Source organism: Hyaena hyaena, unplaced genomic scaffold, assembly GCF_003009895.1.
Source record: "Hyaena hyaena isolate Hyena2069 unplaced genomic scaffold, ASM300989v1 scaffold_405, whole genome shotgun sequence".
NCBI classification, from domain to species: Eukaryota; Metazoa; Chordata; class Mammalia; order Carnivora; family Hyaenidae; genus Hyaena; species Hyaena hyaena.
The window spans coordinates 1603974-1627647 of record NW_024081039.1 but is presented as its reverse complement, the minus strand read 5'-3'; the positions used below and the strand labels follow the sequence as shown (position 1 = coordinate 1627647).

The following is a 23674-nucleotide window of genomic DNA, read 5'->3' as shown; positions in this document are numbered from 1 at the left end:
ATGCCAGCACCCTGGGCCCAGACTGATGAACATTTGCAGAAAACTGCAGGGATCTGACACAACCCTAGGCAGACTGGCAGGCTGATGGGGCACATTTTGCTCATTGTTAATCTTGGATTGAAAAGCTTTGTCTTTTCAATTCCTATCTATATCTTAGCCATATGTTTACCCAGTTAATGAATATTTACTGTGAGCCCACTCTGTGGGGGGCTCTGTGACAGGCAGGAGCAGCTGGAGGGGCGGCAGAAGGGCAGAGTGGTGGCCGAGGTGTTAGTGTCAGTGGGTATGTTGGGGGCTGTGGGCATGGGTGTGGGGGTGACCAGATCGTGCAGCACCTTGGAGGCTGTGGGAAAGATCTAGGATTTTACCCTGAGGAAGGTGGGCATCTCAGAGCTCCCAGCAAAGCATACCCTTCGTCACTCCAGAAACACTCCACAACCACTACCCACCCCCATTAGTGTTCATGGCCATTTACTTCCAGGGCTTTCAAGAAGTTTCCATTTCTGGCTAATTCACTGTATCTTGTTCAGGAAGACTAGGCTAGTGTCAGCTATTCATTTGATCATTGGCCTGATAACAGAAAGCTTCAGAAAAACTGTGTATTTGAATGTTTTCTTATTTCTGTTTAAAATTTAAAAATTGGGACATGTGGATAGCTCAGTAGATAGAGCATTTGACTCTTGATCTCAGGGTTGTGAGTTCAAGCCCCACATTGGGCATGGAGCCTACTTTTAAAAAAATTGCAAAATTTAAGAATTTCCTGGAGCATCTCAGTAAAAAGAATGCATTCATCTTTTTCTTTAGAAACATATTTGTGGTAGAGTGCATCTAGCCCATAATTTAATCAAAAATATTTGGAATTATCCTCAAACTTCTTTGATTTGATTAACCCATGTTTGTGTAGCATCTTGTATGATGTGGATGCCTGGATTCTATCAGGGGATTACCCCAGTGGTAGAAAGACTAGAGCATAGAAAACATAAAGCCTCATTGTAAACAAACAAGATACATCCTAAATGAGATTTTAAAATGGCTGGATTTTAAAATGATTCACTTTTCTTCTTTGATTTCTTATTCACCTATGTGTATCTGTCCCAAGACATCACTCATTATGTTTCTCCATATCAAACAGCCCCTGTTCAGGGGCAGGCATAGGCAGCCTGGTTTCCACCAGCTGAAAACCCCAGGAAAGGCTGATTGGATTATCATGTGGACCATTGCCCAACATATCCAATCAGAGTGTAGTCGGGATATTTGGAACTGTAAACCAAAAGACTTGGAGAGTTGGCTGAAAGAAGCAAAGTTACAAGGTCTTGTAGACAGATTGCTGCATACAATGCAGCAGCTAGACACTGCAGTTGTATATGGCAGCCCTTTGGGCCACATGCACCCAGAGAAAGCCATCTGCAGGGAAGGGAATGGGGCTGTGCATGGAGAGCAGGAGAGACAACACACCAGAGAGGAAAAGAGGCAAGAACAACTACTTCCCAACCTGTCAATCCCTGTGACCCAGCAGTGGCTCCTACATATTGTTTCCTGTCCTGAGACTGTGCGGTCCAAACTTAGGCAAACCCTTTACTTAACTCTCAAGGTATTGCTATTCTTGGCCATCAAATAATCTCTGCCTGAGAGAATATTACTTTCCCAATCTAGACCAAATATTTGTGTGTGTGTGTGTGTGTTAAATTTGTTGGCTTTGGTGCAGCCCCTCTGGAAAACAGTGTGGAGATTCCTCAAAAAATTAACAGTAGAACTCCCCTATGACCCAGCAATAGCACTGCTAGGAATTTACCCAAGGGATACAGGAGTGCTGATGCATAGGGGCACATGGACCCCAATGTTCATAGCAGCACTCTCCACAATAGCCAAAACACGGAAAGAAGCTAAGTGTCCATCAACGGACAAATGTATCAAGAAGATGTGGTTTATCTATACAATGGAATACTACATGGCAATGAGAAAGAAGGAAATCTGGCCATGTGTAGCAACACGGATGGACCTTGAGGGCGTTATGCTGAGCGAAATAAGTCAGGCAGAGAAGGACACATACCACATGTTTGCACGTATAGGAGGATTAGGAGGAACTTAATGGAGGACCATGGGGGAGAAGTAGGGGGGAAATGGTGGGGGAAAGGGAGAGAGGCAAACCATGAGAGACTCTTGAATCCTGAGGAAAAACTGAGGACTGATGGATGTGGGGGGGGAGGGGGGAGATGGGCACGGAGGGGGGTACTTGTGGGGATGAGCACTGGGTGTTATATGGAAACCAACTTGACAAAAAACTATTTAAAAAAATTTGTTGGCTTCATTTTTTAATTGCTTTAAAAAGTTTTTTTTTTATTTTAGAGAGAGGGAGTGCGAGCAGGGGATAGGGACAGAGAAAGATAGGGAGAGAGAATCCTAAGCAGGCTCCATGCTCAGTGCAGAGCCTGGTGCAGGCTCAATCTCATGACCCTAAGATCACAACCTGAGCCTAGAGTCAGATGCTTAACCGAGTTAGCAACCCAGGTGCCCCTTGTTGGCTTCCAATTTTATATCAATTTCATTTCACTTGTATCATAAACCTTTCTGTGCTTAGCTCTCATTATGATTGTTAAACTTCGTACATTAATAATCTTAAACTAAGATTCAAAACCATACCTCCATTCGTAACATGTACACTCTGTGGTTTCATACAGTTTTACTGAGCTCAGCCTGATCTGAGAATTGTTGGAAATAAATGGTTGGGAAGATATTTTACCTTTTAAACTTACTATTTATCTTAACTGCAAAATAATTACAACTCAGGGAGATGATTTTAAGGCATCCACAACATGTAAGATGCTACAGGGGCATGGGTGATTGATTCTATCAGTGGGATCATCATATAACTGTACCAGTGACTAAGAGCTCATTTCCATGCAGAGAGAGGAACCCCAATGGAACCCCATTCATCATCTCATTTGCAAATTCCCTAGCCTTCCTGAACCTGCCAAGACATGTGGCTTGAGTAGGTCAAAGGGGAGAAAGTAAGTCAAAACTAATCTTGTAAAAGCTGAGAATTATGTTTTAACCAAAGGTAATAAATATTCATGAAGCCTCCCAAAGATCATGTTATCTCCTGAGACCACAGCACAAAGAGTTTGCCAAATGGGAAAATTGGGAACCCAGGATCCAACCACTTGGAGTTTTCAAGCATTAGGCTCTAGAGATGGTCAGAAATAAATAGAACTCAAGTAAGAGAAAACTGAATGGACATCTGGTAAGAGTTACATGTTAGTTTTTAAGTTGAGACTATGCTTAAACCTTCTTTCAACTTCAAGAAAACTAATCCATAGGTACCCAAACTGTTTCTTATAGGGTAAGATAGTATTTTAGGCCTTGCAAACCACATATGGTCTCTGTCACAGATTACTGGTTTTTTGCTCAGCTGTCTGTTCTGTTTACAATGCTTTAAATGCATAGATACCATTCTAAGATCACAGCCCATAGGAAAAAAAAACAGGTGTGGGCCTCCATTTGCAAATATACACACTCCCAGGTATACTTGAGGCTTTTGGTGAAGGACATCTCATTATCTTCCAACGAGGTTCCTCTGATAATTGGACTCTTTTAAAATTTCATCCCATTGAGCCAAATGTTCTTTCCCTTTAATTCACATGTGTGCCTACTTCTGACTTCTAGAGTTGGCAAGCTCTTCTTCCCCAGAGCCTCTGAAATAGAGCAAGTCTTTTTAAGGGAAGTAGTCCGTTAATTTCCTATGAACTTGACATGAAATGGTTTTGAGACCCGCGGCATTCTGAGAACACAGCCTCCAGAACTGACCTGGAACCAGAAACTTGATGTGACCACTGTGCACGCATTTGGACTGTTACATAGCCTCGTGTGGACAGAACATCAGTAATAATACCACCTACCTGTGCCGAGATTCAGTGGTTTTTGCTTTTGTTTTGGCTGCTGTCATCTGGGGTTTGTAGTAATTTCCATCAAAAACTACAAGCAGTTACTTTTACTAGAAGTTTAGATTTTTATAACAAAATACAGTCTAAGGATTTGAGCAGGGCTCAGAAATCGTTGTGTGCATGAATGCCAGTAAATTCTTTGTATTTCTGTGAGGTGGGCATAAATTCCTTCTGAAGGACACATGTCCTTTAGTATGTGAAATGAGCAAATGGCCCTTTGGAGGTAAGGCAGGGAATGCTCCCTTTAGTGTGTGAATCACAAAGGAGGGATGGCCTGTGTCTCAATGATGATCTGGAGCTCGTCTTCTGAAGGAGGCCCCGCAACAACAACAGGCTTCTGGGACAGACCAAATGGCTCTCCTCTCGTACATGCTAATGTATTATTTATACCCGAGGAAACACTTTCAGGAAATGTGCAATCTGCTGGTGCTCTCTCCCCTCCCCAGGGCCTCATTTTGGTGTCTTTCTCTTCTCTCCAATAGCAAGCTAGTGGAGGCTGAAACCAGACAGAAATTTGGAGGGGTGGGCAGGAGAAGTGGAGGAAGCAAACTGCGTGTTTATAGGGAAAATTTACTTATATTTAAAGATTGTATCTTTTGCTTAGCACCGTGAAGTATGTTTGAATGTTAATTCAGGGGCAGAATAAAGTTTTAGACATCCCTTTTTTAATAATCTCCTGCTCATGGACAAGAGCCCTCAAAGCTACTAAGAAGCCCCCATCGTATTTTGCACATTAAACCATGAGTAACATACGAACTGGGCATCTAATCTGCCCCCTCAGGAATTCTAGTATCTTCCCAGGCTGTCAGAATGCTTGCATTTTCTTTACTGTTCTTTATCATGGGAAGGGGATTGTGGAATCGGAGAACATCACCTTTCATAGCCCCATCGAAAGGACCCTGCAAAGTTACCTGTTTCTATGTAAGTTTTACCTTCAAACCTACCAGTTACATTAGGTTTCACCTCAACACAGTACTGGTACTAAAAATAATTGACTCCAGGAGGCTGGGCTGAATTCTGCCATTAAATCCTCATGCAGTGGTACAGCTTGGGGGCCCCAGGAAAGGGTACATCTCCAGTTCATTCCCACCACCACTTCTACTCTGCTGAAACCTTTATGAAAGAAGACAAAACCTTCGTCCCATGGAGGTGCTTGAAGACACAGGGGTGCCTAGCATATGTAAAGGACACCGTATTTTAAAAACAATTAGAATAATGTGTCTTTAAATAAATGCTCCTGTGTTGTAGTCAAAAGAGATAAGATGTTCATATGTAGCAGAGGAGATACTCACGCAGGAAAGGGGAAAGGATTTTTTTAAACTGGATTTTTAAATTATTTGGGAACTAAAATCTTAGTTATTCCTTTTTTTGTAATGTTTTATTTATTTTGAGAGGGAGAGAGAGGCAGAGAGAGAATCCTAAGCAGTCTCCATGCTCACTGCAGAGCCCAACACAGGGCTTGAACTCACGAACTGTGAGATCATGACCTGAGCCGAAACCAAGAGTTGGACACTTAACTGACTGAGCCACCCAGGTGTCCCCAGTTATTCTGAAAACATACTGGATATGTCCCCAAAGAGTCAACTAGTAGTTTTCACCCAGGTCTGGAAAGATTGTCTGTTTCCTTAGGTAGAAAGCACTCGGTTTGCAACTAGGTCACTGAGAACACTGCCGCATCCCCATCACCCCCAGAGTCCCCCAGCAGGCACTTCCGTCATTCTCATTACGTAGTGCACAGATTCTGTGGATACTGTGGATTCTGTGGATGCTTCTAAAAGATGTTCACAAACAGTACCTTTGCTCCAAAAAGTCCCACACACATTTATCTAGTGAACAAGTACAAATTTAGCAACTTTAATCAGTGTTCTTGCAGACAAGTGAGGATTGGTATATGCATATATACATATATATATATCAAAATTGAGAATTTACAAATATGATTTGGTACATTTGATCCAGTGGTGGGTAAGTCCACGGAAGTAGGATGTATTTCTTTTGGTGGTGTTTTTAGTAATTCAGTTCTACTGCACAGAGAGCGATCTGAAACTTAAATTCGGCTAATTTTGGAAGAGTCCAACGAGAGAAAAGAAAGCGTGTAGCAGTCCCTGAAGCAAGCACATGTTTACTTATGTTGTTCCCTGGAGACAACGACGTGTCTGAATTTTGTGCCTAAAAAGTGTGAAAACTGCGCTCAATCAGTGGGCATCCCCTGAAGCTGCCATCTCTGGGATGGGCTATTACAAGGAAAACACGTGGAGAAGCAAAGTTAACAGCAACACTGAACTGTGTGTAGTCCAGGCCAAAGAGTAGGACTGGGTTCCAGCCTGAAGATGCCTGAAATGTCCGGCGTCCACCATGTGGCCTTGCTGGCACCCAGGGTCGGTGGGGCTTGGAACACTGTCTGTCTGTTCCTGCTCTCAGCCCCTAGTGCAAGTTAGTCCGGGGGGGCGGATGGGGCAAGTTTTCAGCACGATCTTCCGTGGTTACCACTTCCCTGGAATGGAGACCCCACACTCATACCAGCCCACATAGTAGTAGGGGGTTCCGAAGCCAATGTTGCCGAAGCTGACTGGCTCCTGGCGATACTGGCGATAGTAGCCTGAAAGGGTAAAAGGAAAGAGAGGGAAAGAAGGTGCATCTGTGATATTGTGATTTATAACAAGAAATACATACTTGGTCTTCATTCCTGTTCCTGGCACACAGCTCCTAAAACTCTTGAATTCCCTAAGTGATAAGAGTGGTAAAGGTATCTGGACATTCATAACAAACCCCTTTAGACCACACCTGAGATTATGCTAATGAGATTACTTTCAAAAAGCATCTATGGGCGGTGCTAGATGCCAGAGAGGCCAACCATGTGATTCGAGGGTGTGACTTTGGGTCTCTGGAGAGGGGACAGGGGCTGGACATTGAGTTCAATCATGACGGGCCAATGATTTCTTCAATCGTGCCTATGTAATGAAGCCTCCACAAAAACACAAGAGCACAATGTTCTGAAAGTTCTGGGTTGGTGAACAGGTTCAGATGCTGAGAGGAGGGTGCTCCCAGAGAGGGTGTGCACGCTCTGTCTCCTTTCCCCTCACTGTGCCCTGTGCATCTCTTCCAGCTGGCTGCTCCAGAACTGTATACTTTTATAATAAGCTGGTTAGTACCCTAGTAAGTAAAATGTTTCTCTGAGTCTTTTTTATTAAGTTTGTTTGTTTGTTTGTTTATTTATTTTGAGAGACTTGAGCAGGGGAGGGGCAGAGAGAGAGGGAGACAGAGAATCTCAAGCAGGCTCTACACTGTCAGCACAGAGCCTGACACACGGCTCCATCCCACAAACTGTGAGATCATAATCTGAGCCAAAACCAAGAGTTGGACATTTAACTGACTGAGCCACCCAGGCACTCCTATTTTTATTTAAGTTTATTTATTTTGAGAGAGAGATAGAGAGAGAATGTTTCTCTGAGTCATGCAACTTTTAGCAAGGTTCCCACCTGGTTGTCACAGAACTTAGGGCCTCCAGTCAGGAGGAAAGTCATTTCCTCCTGGAAACTCATTCCTTTCCAGGAAAGTCATTCCTGGAAACTCAAGCCTCCAGGTTTAATTCTTGGAATCCGTGGCAGGCTTTTAGATCTTTCCAGTAAATCTCTCCAAGGAAAGAATATGATAGCATTTCTGAGCAGTTCTCCCTTAAAGTTAAAGTGAGGTCCCAACCTGCTCAAAAAATGTTTTTGGCCACTCCCATTTGGCCCCGTTTATTCTTGCCAGATGAAAAGTTACCCATCATTCTACCAGTAGATATACTAAGTAAGCAGTACCTTTGTTCAGAACCAAAACCATGGCCACAGTTGCAGAAACTTAGTGAACTATAAATAATTCATAGTAACCCTGGGGCAATGCAAGATTCTGAAAAAATGAAGAAATGTGATATATTTTATATACTGATTTATAAATGTGTCAATTGGGTGAGGTCATGGTACCCAGATATTTGGCCAAATATTATTCTAGATGCTTCTGTAAAAATATTTTTAGATGAGATTAACATTCAAATCATTGGACTTTGAGTAAAGCAGGTTACTCTCTAGAATGTCGTGTGCCTCATCCAATCAGTTTAAGGCCCTAATAGGAAAAGATTACCCTCCCCTGAAAAGGTGGGTATTCTGCCAGCAGACTGCTTTCAGGCTCAAACTGCAACACATACTCTTCGTTGGGCCTCCAGCCTACTGGCCTACTTTGCAGATTTTGGACTTGCCAGCCTTATATATTCATATGAGCCAACTCTTTAAGACACCTCTCTCTCAATGTCTTTCTCTCTCTCTGTTTCTATTTCTCAGGAGAACTCTAATACACTTATTTTACTGTTTTGTGTATTTTACTCTATCTTAATTCTTTGAAAATGGGTAATTTGTGTACCAGCCTATGGTATCTTTTTTTCTAAACTAAAAGACATTGATAGAACATCTCATGTCTTGAAAATGCTAGATCACTAAGAGTTAAATGGGTCATGGAAAGAGTCCTGTACCTCAGTCAGTTGTTCTGTTTATTTTTTTGTGTTGGCAGTTGAGGGAGTTGGTAGTATATTACAAGTTGTTACCCTTTGAGAGTGATATGTTCTCACCCTGTAACGCTGTGATGAAATAGTTGATACATTATCTTCTGAAGTGTATGATAAGCTATGGTTGGTTTGCATGTTCATTTACTCTTTCCTTCTCTGTTCCCTTGTTTGTGCCATCCTCTGCCTGGAAGACTCTCCAATCTCTGCATGTCTAGGTCTCTTTGTGGTCCAGCCCAGACTCCAGCTCTTCTTCCCTGTTAGCCTCAAGTGGCCCATCTCCCTGTTGTGCAGACTATAATCTGCACAGTTACCTGACAATAGGACAATTATGTGACATGACTCTTGTCATTATCTGTATTTTAAGTTGTTACCTTTCACATATTTGTTTACTCTTCCCAGTTATGGAGCAGGGATATAATTTTTCTGAGAGTAGGGACATGGTCTTATATTTCTTTGTATACTTTCCTAAGTTCACCCCAATTCTAGCACATGGTTGGAGTATTTTGTTGATTCCTTATTTTTATTATCCAAAATGTTACCAACTTCTGTCTTTAAGTGGTAAAGAAAAGGGAGAGCTATGGTGATTTTCTCCTTACACTGGCCCTCCTCTCCCAGCCCCCAGGGTGGTATAATCAGGCCTTTGTTCAAATTACCTTGAATGGTGGGAAGAGCTTCTACGTAGGACTGAGGCCCTGTTCTTCCATCAAGGTGTGAATCCACAAACTGACAGTGGTCTTCACCTCTTCCCCAGCTGTCTCCAATGTTGTAGAATGTATCTGTATAAGGGAATATAATAGGTCAGTGACTGGTCAAAAAATGTATACCTGGCTTAACAGTTTGCACAAGCTTTGGAGACCATTTGAACTGTACTTAAACTCTTAAAGTGTGTCATACTTTACACGTTGGAAAAATGATAATGGCCTCAACCTCATAAGTGTTGTAAGGATTCAGAAAGATCATGTATGCTAAATACTTAACAAGTCCTCACTAAATGGAATAGTGCCTCACTATTAATATAATAGGCAGTTTCAGCTTTTAACTGGTAGGGCTTTTTACTCCTTGGTTTTTTAAAAAATTAACAGATGAAACTTTGATACAGAATATATTATGAAATAATCATAAAAGGCATGAAGATCTGTAAAAAAATAGAACCTATTTTCATACATAACTACAAGTAGGGGGTGTGTCTGGGGCATAAGTTGCTGTCCATGGTCCTGAACCACAGCTGCACAGTAGGTCAGTTGTTTCAGTCAACCCTGGGATACTGGAGATTGCTGGATAATCTCTCCCAGGAATTCTGATGCAGGGCAGGGAAAGCACAATGGTGGTAGAGAAAAGAAAGAGCACAGATAAACAAATAGTAATGTTAGGAGAGAAATTGCCAGAGTGGAGAATGGTAGGGAAGACTTTGTTTTCACATTGTCTTTAAATGATCACCACTAGCATGAAAACAAAACCAAAACCAAAAAAACAACCCATGAAAAAAATCTATAGCAGCTGAAGAAAGGTTTTAAAAATATATGTAGTAAAAAACTTAAAGGTGTGCAAGTTTTAAAATTAAAAACAAATCTGCATAGGTGGATAAGTCAAAGCCAGCTTGGTAGAAATGGGATTTTGAAACAGCAGCTCAAGGTGCTCATGATATTCCTTGTTTTAATCCCCTACCATAATGGAAACAATGTAATTTTTATTCAGACACAGAAAAAAATAATACTTCTGATGTATGCTTTACCATCTATACTTTTTCTTCACAAAGGTGTGGCGATGGCAAGTACTGGGGGGCGGGCAGAACTTTTCCTCAATACTTCTGGCTTATGCTCATACCTATTACTATTGAATTAATGGCAAAGAAAATTGGCTTTCACACCTAATAGAACTTTGGACTTCATTTCTAAAATGCAGTGGATTTAAAATAAATATAAAACACAAACTAGTAACTCCAAAGTAGAGCCTAAAAATCTGATTTGTGTTGAACTGGAGTGAGATATAATGGGTCCACACCTCAAACACATTCTGATGCGCCTGCTATGCCAATTTAGTACCTGGTAAAGTAAAAAATTTCTCCATACCTTCCCACACCATACCATTCTCAAAGACCTACCTTTCAGGTTGTCACTGAGGTAGATCTTATACCGCAGCGAATTACAAAGAACAACGCCCACAAATTTTCTATACCATGTCCGCTTCACATACTGCCGGCCGTGGCAGTCCGTGTAGCTGGGATCATGTTTGAAAGCAAATGGGATCCAGATGGGCTCACCACCTGTACAGCATAAAACATAATCTCTAAGTCATGGCATTCCACAATGTATATTGTCACACAAAGTATCAGAGAATTTGACTTGTTCACCGGCCCCTCCTATACTCTCAGCGCTTTTCTCACCTCCCCAGCAGCACCCTTTTCCTCATTCCCCTTCTTTCTTGGCACTGAAGTACAGTTGAGGAGTTCCTCTTGCCTGAACATATTTAAAGTACTGTTATTTGCATTTCTATAAAGGATTCTTGAAGTAAGAAAAAGCCTTTAAGCTTCAAGAAAAATAAGATATAATGGCATATTTGATCTTTGGGGACATGTCATCCTACCTCCCCACTCTGGATGTCCCTCAGCCAAGACTCCCGCTGTTCCTGTCACTCATAAGACCTATCTTGAACTTGAGCAATAGGGCTTTCACAGCTGGTTTGAGATACCAAGTAAAAAATGTGTTGTGCATTTAATGCATTTTGCTTTCTTTTCAGCAATTTAAAATATTGAAAGGGAATATAAATAAAATTATCTATTTCATTGATATTGGCCACCCCATAATGCTTTTCTTTTATAGATATTGGCTACTAGGGCCTTATAAAAAGTTCCCAGATCATTCTTTTCCCTAGATCAGGATGAAGAGTACAAGGAAACCAAAGATGTTGTCAGAAAATCATAAAAGTGCAAAAATGGTCAGGGAGGCTGGGTGGCTCAGTCGTTTAAGCATCCGACGTCAGCTCAGGTCATGATCTTGTGGTCTGTGGGTTCTAGCCCCATGTCTGGCTCTGTGCTGAAGGCTTGGAGCCTGCTCCTCTCCTTTTCACTCTCTCTCGCTTTCTCTCTGTCTCAAAAATAAATATTAGAAAATGCAAAAATGGTCTAGCATTTCTACTTGTGAGTAATCACAGCAATCTCATATTCAGTATTCAGTGTGATTACTAGAATGTCAAGTTTATTATTTGTGTCAAGAAGAGAAACTTACCTGGTGGCCTCACAACAAGCAGAGGGTTGTCTGTAGAAAGAAAAAGAAATAATTGACTTCACTATCATATTTCACAACCATGCAATTGTTGAAATGTTTATTGCAACTGAGAGTGCTAACTGAAGAGCTCCCTGGAATAGGTTCAATACAGTTTATTTGAGAGATGTCAATATTTTCCTCAGTTTTTATTTTCTAAGCATTTCTTTTTGAGAAATATTCTAGTTAAATTGCCTTGTTATTTATATAGAAGTTGTGGGTCAATATAGTAAGATTTTGATTTGGGTACTACAGAATAATTCAGTATTTGCCATTTTTAAAAGATGTGTCTATCTTGAGAAAACACTTTGGTGGTTTCTTAAAAAGGTAAACATAAACCTACGATCTGATCTACCCACTCAACAGTTAAGTATTTTTATCCCACAGACATGTCCATGCAAATACCTGTCTGTGCAAATACTTTGCACTTGTCCATGCAAACACTTGTACAAGAATGTTCATAGCAGCTGTGTTGGTAATAGCCAAAGAGTAGAAGCTAACTCAAATGTCTATGAGCAAATGAATGGGTAAGTTATGGCAGAGCCACATGATGGAACATTGCTAAGTAATAAAAGAGAATGAACTATTGATATACACAACAATACGGATGGACCTCAAAATGATTTTGCTGAGTGAAAGAAGCCAGACAAAAGAGTTCACACTGCATGATTTCATTTATATAAAATTCTAGAAAGTGTAAATAATCTAGAGAGACAGAAAGCAGAGGAGTGGTTGTTTGGAAACAGGGGAGAAGATGGGCACATGGTGGGGGCGGGGAGCTGGGTTGAACAGCAGCAGGAAGCACACTGGAGTGATGGCAATGTTCACGAGTGTGATTGTGGTGATGACTTCAAGGGGGTAAACACATTTTAAAATCTACTGAGTTGTACATTGTATGTGTGTGCAGCCTACTGTATGCCACCTGCATCTCAATAAAGCAGTATTTAAAAATCTCTGTATCTTGGCCCAAATATTGCCACTTAAGAAAATATGGAACTAGCTTTTTAAGGAATTTTGCTTTACAAAAAGTTCATTTTTGGGGTGCCTAGGTGGCTCAGTCGGTTAAGCGTATGACTTTGGCTCAGGTCATGATCTCCCAGTTCACAAGTCTGAGCCCTGTGCTGGGCTCTGCACTGACAGCTCAGACCTTAGAGCCTGGTTCAGATTCTGTTTCTCTCTCTCTCTCTGCCCCTCCCCTACTTGTGCAAACACACATGTGCCCTCTCTCTCTCTGTCAAATACACATAAATCAACTTTAAAAAAAGTTACAAAAGAAAAAGTTCATTTTTATAAAATGCCATAGTAAACATGGGCCGTTCTTTTTATTTTTAATGACCACAGAGAAAAATTGTTCTTTCAGGGTAAATATCCTGTGAGTTTCAACACATGCATTGATCTTAGAACCCCCACAATCAGGATATAGAATATTTCCATTTCCCAAATCTCCCTTGAGCTACCCTTTTGTACAGACCTTTCATTCACTCCCACAGATTAGGGACCTACCATTAGCTGTAAGTGTAAATGCTTGGTTTGCTCTCCCGCTCTTAAATTTCAATATTCTGCTGAAAAAAAAATCCCAAATACTCCAGGGTGAGGAGGGAAACATTTGGAAGGACAACACGGCACAAACAACAATGAAAGCATCCCCTGTGGTGCAGCCTATGTTACACATATACATTTGCTTCTTGGATTTTCATGTTTGCCAGTGCCAGAATTCAATTACTTGATAATGTTCCTGTTGTTAACTAACCGCTTTCAGTGGGGGCTGTACAGAGGGAAGGAGAAGCTTGAACAAACTCACTGAACAAAGTGAAGATGGCCAGGGCAAATAATTGTCAAATTGCAAGGAATTATCAAATTGTCAAATGGTATGTGTGAGGATCTCCTAGGAGCTGACTGTAAAAGACAGTCTTTTTCAGAGGTCGGGGGGCGGGGCGTGGAGTTCCAACACCTACTCTTTGGAAGTCACAAAGGTTAGGGTGGGACTTTTCTTGGGAGGGGGAGTAGCAGAGAGCTGTATCTTCCAAACTTTACGGCAGTCTCAGAAATTTATTTTTCTTTCTTAGATTTGGGGCCAGAATTTCTTGACAGCTTTCTAGATTTGAATTATTTTTTTCTATAGACTTTTATCGTGTTAATTCTGATAGTCTCCAAAGGTCCACTCTCTTTTTAGGAAAGGTAGCCATGAACATAGATACGTTCCTTTCTTTACCAAAAATAACCCTTGAAGATGATTTTCTCTTTTTCTTAATTACTAATGAAGAACACACTTCTTAAGTGAAATCAGTGAAAACTCTTTTGAGGTCTTTTGCCAGAATTTCTAGTATGAAGCATATTCTCATGAAAGATTTTATTTTTTTCCACTTTCTGTGATGCGGAAGATTTCAAATCATCATGCTTAAAAATATCTGCCAATGACAAATGTCCTGGGATCAAGCTACATGTGGGAAATAACCTAACCAAAGAGAACCTAGAACAATTTTGGTGTACAGCTGGTTCAGACAGGCTTCTGAAGGAGGCCTGGTTCAAAGCCATGGGTACCAGCTCCCAGCATGGCTTCCTACATGAAAAGGCTGCTGGTTCAGAACTGTGGCCGTGGCCAGCTCTGTGCACACTGCTGCAGACCACGACCACAAGAACATCTTACGGGAGGGCCGGAGTGTTCTGTACACCAGCATTCCCCAGTGCGGGGACATCCTCTAAGTGATACTGCTTGTAAGACTGGCTGGTATTCTAATTAAACTCTCTGTATGAAGTAAAGACATCTTTGTCTCCTGGCAAAAGCAGCACACTGAAGACCTGACTAATTGAAAGAAGTAACTGACTTTCTGGCCACATGACATTGATGCTCTTCAGCTGTTTGTAATAAAAAAAAAATTAGCTCTGCGACTAAATCTTCTACAGAGAGATTCAAACTTATCTTTCCCACATGGTTGAAAACTGTATTTTTTCCTTTCATTGGAATGTGACCTTTCCACTTTCCAGGCAGTTCCCAATGAAGATTACTTTTAATTTTATTAGCCAGATTTTCACACAGCAGAAAGAAAACGATGTTTATTTTATGAAGTGATATCCAATATGAACTCATTAAATAGGAAAGTAAAGACTGTACTTCAGTTTTTATTCTATTGTAGTCATGATTCCAAGCAATTTGTCTCTGAGGAAAGGAAAAAAATGAGAATATAAAGTTGCTGATACCTGATTCTGTAATAAATGAGACCGAAGGGCTGATGGGTCCATAGCCATGTGGATTTTTGGCTTGAACTTTAAAATAATACCTGAAATTGGAAGAAAACATTTTTTGAAAGAAAAGTTCCTTTAATTTCTGTGTAATAAGACAGATTCCCCAACTATTGAGCATTTACTCTGTGGCAGGGTTTGAGTGTTAGTTTTTTCTTTCTTTTTGAGAAAGAGAGAGAACGAGAGCACAGGGGAGGTGCAGAAAGAGAGAAAGAGAGAGCTCAGCATGGAGACCTACGTGGGGTTCAGTCCCACAACCATGAAATCATGACCTGAGCCAAAATCAAGAATTGGACACTTAAACAACTGAGCCACTCAGATGCCCTAAGTGTCATTTATTTTTTTTTTTTTTAGGTTTATTTATTTATTTTGAGAGACAGAGAGCTAGCAGGAGAGGGGCAGAGAGAGAGGGACACAGAATCCCAAGCAGGATCCATGCTGTCAGCACAGAGTCCGACGTGGGGCTCGAATTTCACAAACTGTTGAGATCACAGCCTAAGCTGAAACCAAGAATCAGACACTAAACCAACCAAGCCACCCAGGCGCCCCTGGAGTGTTACTTTTTAATACATCACTGCTATTCATATTTGTCCTGAACTTTATCATTTTCCAATAACTTTTCAAAATGATACAATTAACAACATAGAGTAACGTGGCCGACAGCAACAGAAGGAGCGAACTGGGCAAATAAGCCACTTAGAGAGTGTATGTCCCTTAGGACATCAGGCTACATGGCCCCACACAGGCTCTTCCCTGAATGGACGCCCATCTCGTCCTGTTCTCGCTCCACTTGAGTTTCACAGCTGGAGACGGAGAAGCTAATGCAGCAAGACACTTACAGAGCAGAATTCAAATGTAACCTAATTCTTATCACTGGACTCTGTGTGAAAAAGCAGGACGTTTGACCCAGTACTGACGCAGCTCACTGCAGCCAGGGAGAAGGCGAGCCAGTCCTGAGGTTGGAACTAACCTGACGATGATGTTTTGGGCGCGGGACAAGTACTATGGTTGGCTCTGGAGCTTTAAAAGTCACTGAGTTTCAAGCTTCTGTGCCTCCAGGAAAGAGAAGCGAGTCCAAAAAGGGGAAGTGGAAAAGGCCTGGGGAGGTTCTGCTGTGGGATGAATCTGTGTCTTGGAACAGAGAATGTGCTTGTTCATCTAGTGGGAGACTGATAGGCCAAGCAGGTTGGGAGTCACCAGACATCTTTCTCTGTGCTCTTAGGAGCTACAGAACAAGAAGCGGTGGTTACAAACTACTGGATCCCAACCCCGCAGCCGTGACCCACCACATCTACTATTAATCTTCGTGGTTTCTCTACGCCTGGGATACCAGACACTACCTGTGTTCTTGCGGTCCTTAGCGACTTACAGGTGAAGAAGGGGGTTAGAGACCCCTGTAAGTGGTGGCTCTGCCATTTCAGAGAGTTCATAACAAGTCTTTGCCTACGGTCAGTCTTGGCACACAGGTTATATGTGCTAATTAAAGTGTGCTATATTTTCAAGAGGTGAATTATTTATTCAGATTGCAAATTCGTAGTTCTGTTACATCATTGGCCCGGTGCCAAGCCCCCAGACCTTCTGAGATCACCAAGAGAGCCTCAGACCTCACAGTTACACAGAGATATTTGACTTTGGGTTTGATTAAATAGAAAGCAAAGAAAAGCTCATTAGGGAAATTCATCTTCTCTTGAGCCTTTCAAGAAAGTCATTCACATCTCATTTAGAAGAGAATCCTTTTTAAAATTTCATTTGAAAAAAACAGATATGCACAATTAAGAACATATGAGTTTCCAAATCTCAATTCACTCAGCAGTCTGTGTTTTCCCAATTATGCATACTTTTATTCAGTGGTTATGGAGTTATTTAAGGCAAAATTCTGCAGGCAGTGGGTTTGGCATATGTCAACTGGTCAAACTTACAGATACTTTTTTCTTTTCCTTAAAAAGGGAAATCAAAACCTAAGGAATGACACATACTCAGAGGCTCCATGAGACATTTCTGCTGAATATTTCTTAAGCCACTGCTCTAGCGGTCCTGACCCCAGTTCCCAGGGGCCACCAACGGAAACCCGGCTCTACAATTGTGGAGATGGCACAAGATGCCAGACTCATCCGATTGCTTCACTGTATCAGTTCTGTCCCACCACTGAAACTGAAGTGTCCCCCTCATCCACCTTCTCTGTCCACACAATTATTCTGTCCTCCAACAAAGCCCACACGGCCCAATTCCAAGGACATATTTCCATTTGAACCTCACCTAATGTGTCAAAGCAAATTTAAATATGCTAAGCTGAAAAACATGAAATTATGGGGGAAAAAAAAGTAAGGTTCCTATTTTCAAAACCACATTAAACTTCTTCTAGAAATGAAAATATATATATTTCAAACACTGAATAGTCTCCACCTCACCCAAGTAACAAGAGCAACCCAAGCCTTGCCTTCTTATATAAGTTCTTGGCACCCTCTTTTGAATAGCCCCCCCAGCCTAAATCTTTGTGCTTTAAGTATAAATGAAACATACAGGCTCCAGAAAGTGATCTGGGACCGAGTTCGGTGAACAAGGTGTGTAATGTCCATGTAAATTCAAATACAAGATTCAGTTACAAAGAACAGAAGCTTAGTATTTTACATTGTGGCTTGTCTGGAGGGGACTGACTTCCTGTGTCTCCCACACAGGAACCCTGTGACTCAGGTGGGTTCCGGAGAAGCCCTGAGAACAGGGCTGACAACGGGGACATGCAGCATCCATGGAATAAGGGCGGTGACCACTGATGTGGGCCCACCAGAGATGTTCTGCATCAGCATGATGCAGGGAGAAGATGGGAGTCCCCACGTCAGGCTGTTCATGGGGTTTTGAGGAAACCTGTGTAGAGGAGCCATGCGTGCTCTGTGCCTTGGCCAGCACTCTCCATCAGAAGAAGGAATAGGGGTGCCTGGGTAGCTTACTCAGCTAAGCATCTGACTCTTGGTCTCAGCTCAGGTCATGACCTCAGGGTTTGTGGGTTCGAGCCCCATGTAGGGTTTTGTGTTGACAATGTGGATCCTCCTTGGGATTCTCTCCCCACTCCCTCACCCCCACCGCAGCTTCTCCCCTGCTTTTTGTGATCTTTCTCTAAATAAATACATAAACTTAAAAGGAGAAGAAGAGGAGGAGGAGGAGAAGGAGAGGAGGAGGAGGGGATTATTATCAAGCAATAATCCCAGAAAGAAGGCTACAGTAGCAGCTGCTATTTCCAGCCTGTCCATCAGGGCACTAACTGTAGGTGGAAGGTAGCACAGGACCCACAAGGGACTCCCAAGACCCTCTGGGACCAGCCTGTCCAGCCTCCTCTCCTCCTCCTCTGCCACCACACCAGCCTCCTTTCCTTCCTAGAACACACCATGCTTCTGGACATCTTTTCTGCCCAGAACAACCTGGCCTCGCCCCATCCACCTTCTCCAAGTTAACTGCTGCTTACTACTACCTCCCCAGGGAAGCCTATTTGACTGCCCCTGTCCCTACAAGTTCAGGGAAAAAGTCCCCTATTATACTCTCCCTCAGGACACTGACTCGTGAAAGTTTATTATTTACGTTATTGCTGAACGATCTGTCTCCATGACTGTGAGTTCCATGAAGACAAGCCCATGGTGTAGTCTACAACTCACCTCCCCCACCCTAATTCACCCCCTCCACACCCACCTGCTCCCACCCCCTTTCTCCCCTTTCTCGGTGCTTGGCCTGGTGCCTGGTGCAGAGTAAACAGTAAGTACAAACTGAAGGAATTGTGGGCACTCATGCAGACCTGTTGAAAGAATGAATATACCTTCATCCTGTATAACCATCTCCTGACATTATTCAAAACTCAAGATCAGCCTGGCAGCAAAAGTCATAGAAAGAACTACATGGCCATGGGGTGGGGTCCAGGCAACTGGATTCAAGTTCTACCACAAGGAGCTATGAGGCCAAACCTCTCCCATACCTCTTTCAGCTTTGTGACACTGAGGCTGTTCTGGAAAAGCACTGTCCCTCACACACACACACAAATTGGATGTTGACTCCATTGTCTTAAATCTGTTATTTTTGTTTGCTTTAATTAATCAGTTTTTAATCATTATTAGGGAAAAATAATGAAAAGCGGTTTTCTCAGGTTCCTGCCTTGCTCCTTGCTTTTTACCTGTCAAATCCTGAAACCCACAATAGTTTGTGAACACTTAGCTCAGGTAAGCTCACATGGCAGCTCCAAGGCCCCAAGGAAGGATCTCAGTTGGTTCAGAAGTGTCTCAGTACCCATGGATATTGCTGAGTTTCTAACCCTTTGGCACATTTCTGTATAAGAAAAGTATGTTGTTTCAACTTTCTCCACGTTCCTCTGACTGTACAGAAAATGAGAGACCCCGGGTCCACAGACATGTCATTTAGAGCTCTTTGCTCCATAAATATAGGGCTTGATGTGACACTGGTGTGCTGGAGTCATTTGTATGGGCTTGAGAGAGCCAATAATTAAATGTTCAAGATCCTGCAGGCCCCCTGGTAGCCTGGAATTGGCCATGACTGGAGCATTTATACTACAGAAATTGGTAAACACAATAAACCAGGGATTTTTCCCCCCAGAGAGATAGTTTACACACATGCTTGACCATCATGTGCTTGGTTCTTTGCCCATTTTCATCCAGGAGAAAAGCTTTCCTGATGATCATTACTATCAAAACCAGGTAGTATAAAAGAGGAAATGCACACTCACCCTTTTGTTGCCTTGGGGACAAGTTTTGTAGCTCTCATGCTGAGAGCCAGAAACTCGCCAGCCAGTCACTGTCCAGTTTAGGAAGATGCACTTGTAACCTTTATTAATGTGTAAAATGCATCTTTATAAATGGTCTGAACTTCTACATCATAGAGTCTGAGTACCAGTTGACTAATATGTTTAGAAACTGCTACCCCATTAATGTCACATATGAATGCTGTGCTGCCTACAGCCACTGCATGAGTGACTATATATGGATCCCCTCCCCTTCAACGCACAGAGCCACCTTTCTTTCCCCAAGCGTAGGTAGTGTTTAGTCTCTGGGAAATTGGTAATAAAACAGAAACATGATAGACTAACAATCACAATAGAATAATTTCTTCTAAGAAAATACATGACATATGGTGGGTGTTCCTGGAAATTCTATGAGAAGTGAATAGAGACTGCAACAGAAATCATAAAACCTATTCATCGATCTTTTCATTTTCAACTTGAGGATATCTGTGACCACATACACAGGTCTGTCTCTCTCTCTCTCTTTTGAAAAAAATTTTTTTTGAGAGAGAGAGAGCCTGTGCAAGCTAAGGAAGGGCAGAGGGGGAGAGAAAGAGAGAATCTTAAGCAGGCTCCATGCTCAGCACGAGCCCAATAAGGGGCTCTATCTCATGCTGTGAGATCATGACCTGAGGAAAAATCAAGAGTCAGACACTTAACTGACTGAGCCACCCAGGTGCCCACCTCTCTCTTTCATTTTAATGACGGACACATCATACCTTGTGTTTGGCTTCAGGTTCTCAATGGGCAGATGAGTTACCAAAGAAGCTTGAGTAGACCACTTGTTCCTAATGAAGTCTTCATAGGATGCACTGTAAACCAAGTAACCTGCAAGTGGAGATAAGGAAGAACCCACTGAGCATCAGCGAAGCACATCACCCACGAGACACGCCCCCGGAGGAGGATGAGGAAGAGGCAATGGCACAGTGGCATTTCCTTCTGTGGGAGAAGTTCAACATGTTGAACAGTCGCATGTTGCTTCTGGATGGGGTATAATGTTGGTACCTTCTGGTGAATTCAGATATGGATAACAAAATTAAACATACTTATTCACAACTGCTGGTTCCTTTCCTTCTCTTTATCTCCCACACTTCCTGGCCTTCTTCATTTTGTCAGAACTAATCACCTTGACTAACCTTGACTGCACAGAGAAAAAGGCAGCAGAAGAAAAATCAGTGACCTCCATATGAGTATTTAAGAATTTCCTGCCAGAGATATATACAGCTGTCCTTCATGTGAGACAAAGAAACTGTTGGTGGTGAATTCTGCATGCACGTGTACATGCAGAAGACTGAAAGACCCCAAACTCACAGTTGTCTCCTCACCCATTTGGGGAAGGCTCTCCTCTGATTTTTAGTTGTATATTTGTGCCTGCCCTTGACCTCGATGTTTAGTGATAGCTATCAGGAGGTTCCTTCTGCCTTATCTGCTATTAATGGACCCCAACAGGCCCTGGACACCTGCCAAGGCTTTAAGGCTGCCTCAGATGGCCAAGGGAAATTCATGTCACAGCTCAGTGCATCCTCCACACGTCTCTTATGTCATACACAAAGGAAGAAAATGTTTGTCAGGTATTTCCTATGTGTCAAACACTATTCTAAACACATTCAGTCAAGCTTTCTTTTGATTAATTCTCTTGATTCTAGTATGTAGGCATTGCTATCCCCCAAAAAAACAGTCTTAGAGGGAAGTTAAATATTTGTCCAAGTTCACATTCATTAATTCATTTAACAGATATTTACTATGTGCCTACTATTTGTCAGACACTGTATTAAGTGCTGGAGATAAAACAGTGACTCATTTTTTCTGAAACTGAAGGAGCAGCAAGCCAGACTCACAGACAGAATTGCATGGTTGTGATGAGTCACGAAGGGGCAGTCCATGCACTTGGAGGCGTGTGCAGGGAGAGCCTCCCTGGGGTCATGAAAACAGGGATGAGCACTGAAGGATGGGATGCAGTTAAGGTGCAGGGTAGGAGGTGGGAAGGGCCTCAGGTAGAAAGAATACCAGGAAAGATGCTGAAGAGAGAGCAGCCTCCAGGGGAAGGAGTCTCAGAGTGATGGGGTGGGGGACAGCATAAGATGAAGCTGAAGAAGCACAGAAGAGAGAAAATACTCAGTGCCCTCAGGTCATACAGGTTTTGCTTTTCATTCTACAGGGAGACACAACCAGACTGTCTTTGATGCCTCTCTCTGGTGCAGAGTAAAACAAATCAGCTGTGGGGTGTGGATCAGGTGGTCTAGCCAGCCAGCTGCTGTCAATCATACCCAGGTGAGAGGTGGTAATGGCTCAGGTTACACAGGCTCATGTGCTAAGATCATGTAAAGAAATGGATGAGTTCAAGAGAAGCCTGGAAGGTAAAATTGATAGAATTCAGTGATGAATATGGTGCTGAAATTATAGAATATTTGAAGACAGTTCCAAAGCTTCATGCCTGCAGAAATGGGGTGGGGAGTGGGGTTGTTCTCTGAGATAGGAAACACAGATGAGCAAATTTGGGTATCAGAAGGATCATGAGTTTGATTTTGGATATGCTGAGTCAAAGGTGCTTTGGAGACATCCTGGTGATGATATCAAGTGCCCATCTGATTTTACTGTTTGAAGCTTGGAGGAGAGGCAGGCCTAGCCTTGAGCTATAAATGAATGATTCATCTCCAAGATGAATTAAAACCACATTCCTGGGTGAGGTTTGGGAGGGAGAGAACTTAGAGAAAAAAAAGAGGACTTGGGACCAAATCTTGGGAAGTTCTAACATTTACTGTTGGGGCAAAGCAGACAAGTGAGAGAGATTCAGAGGTTAAGAAAATCAGGTCACAGGTCAAGGAGGAGGAGAACGGCAACAGCATCGAATGCATCTAAGAGGCAAGCTACTTTATTTAGCAACATGTGACTGCTGACTACTTTCACAAGAGCTATTTTGGTGACATAAAGAGAGTGGATTAGAGTCACAGAGCTAACCAACGGGCACATCAGAACCAGACGCGGGTGCGCTGGGCTCCGAAGCCTTTTCCACACTGTTCCCTGGAGGAATGCATTCTTTTCTTTCTTCAACAAATATCGTGGGAGAACTTGTGAGGGCTGCTGCTTTCTCCATGAGATTCCCTCCTCCTCTGATGACAGTGATGACAAGCCATGTGTGCTCACAGTGACGTACGTAACAGCAGCTGGTGCTCGATTCATTTAGTGAGAAAGAGCCCCCAGTACTTTTTACTTTTGCCTTTTGAGGTCTGTTGCTTTTCCTGAACATTGTGGGGCTGTCATGCACCAAAATGTTCCATGGTTATGAATGTAGCAGCAATTGGCACAGCCTTATACTGGAAATGCCCAATATATAAATACCTCACCTATATTATTTATGCTAGAGACATGAGTACCTGTAATTAGGGCACTGAGGTTTGGTTTCAGGTTAGGTGTAGGGTATATGATGATGTGATGATACTGAATTCTCCAGGGAGCTTTGGACAGGTTGGGATTCACATTAACAATAGTATGTGGTTCAGAAACATGTCCTCTACAATTCTACAGGCATTGTGTCTGAATTAAGTGCAGAGGCAGAGTCTTGATCCCAGGGTTGACTCTCACACGGGGCAGTGCACATTAGGAGGTCTTTCATCATTTGTGCTGCAGGGATCTGATCTTACAAATAGCTATGTGGACTCCCTAGCCATTTTCAGGATTATAGAATCTTAGAGATGGAACCATATTTTGCATACGAAGAAACCGAAGTCCAAAGAGATAAAGTAGCTATTTCAAGGTCATACAAACCATCCTGGGACTGAGATTCAGGACTTTTGACTTCCACCCAGTGCTCTTCCTACTAGCCAACAAGGCTTTCCTTTTTGCCTATAATTCATTCTTTTAAAAGGATGCATTTGCATTCATCCATCCAAACCACTCATCCATCATCCATCTATTCCTC

General features: G+C 42.4%; 1 protein-coding gene across 1 annotated transcript in view; it reads right to left on the bottom strand.

Annotated features, from left to right (window-relative positions):
- Nucleotides 1-5795: 5795 nt before the first annotated feature.
- FNDC1 (fibronectin type III domain containing 1) overlaps nucleotides 5796-23674 on the bottom strand; it is a 108422-nt gene continuing 90543 nt past the window's right edge. Inside the window, exons 18-23 of the mRNA XM_039252106.1 lie at nucleotides 20475-20583; nucleotides 14940-15019; nucleotides 11706-11735; nucleotides 10583-10744; nucleotides 9135-9257; nucleotides 5796-6540 (exon numbers count right to left, since the gene is read on the bottom strand). Coding sequence (XP_039108037.1) covers nucleotides 6425-6540; nucleotides 9135-9257; nucleotides 10583-10744; nucleotides 11706-11735; nucleotides 14940-15019; nucleotides 20475-20583 — 620 coding nt within the window. The 3' untranslated portion in view covers nucleotides 5796-6424. The remainder of the gene's footprint in view (nucleotides 6541-9134; nucleotides 9258-10582; nucleotides 10745-11705; nucleotides 11736-14939; nucleotides 15020-20474; nucleotides 20584-23674) is intronic.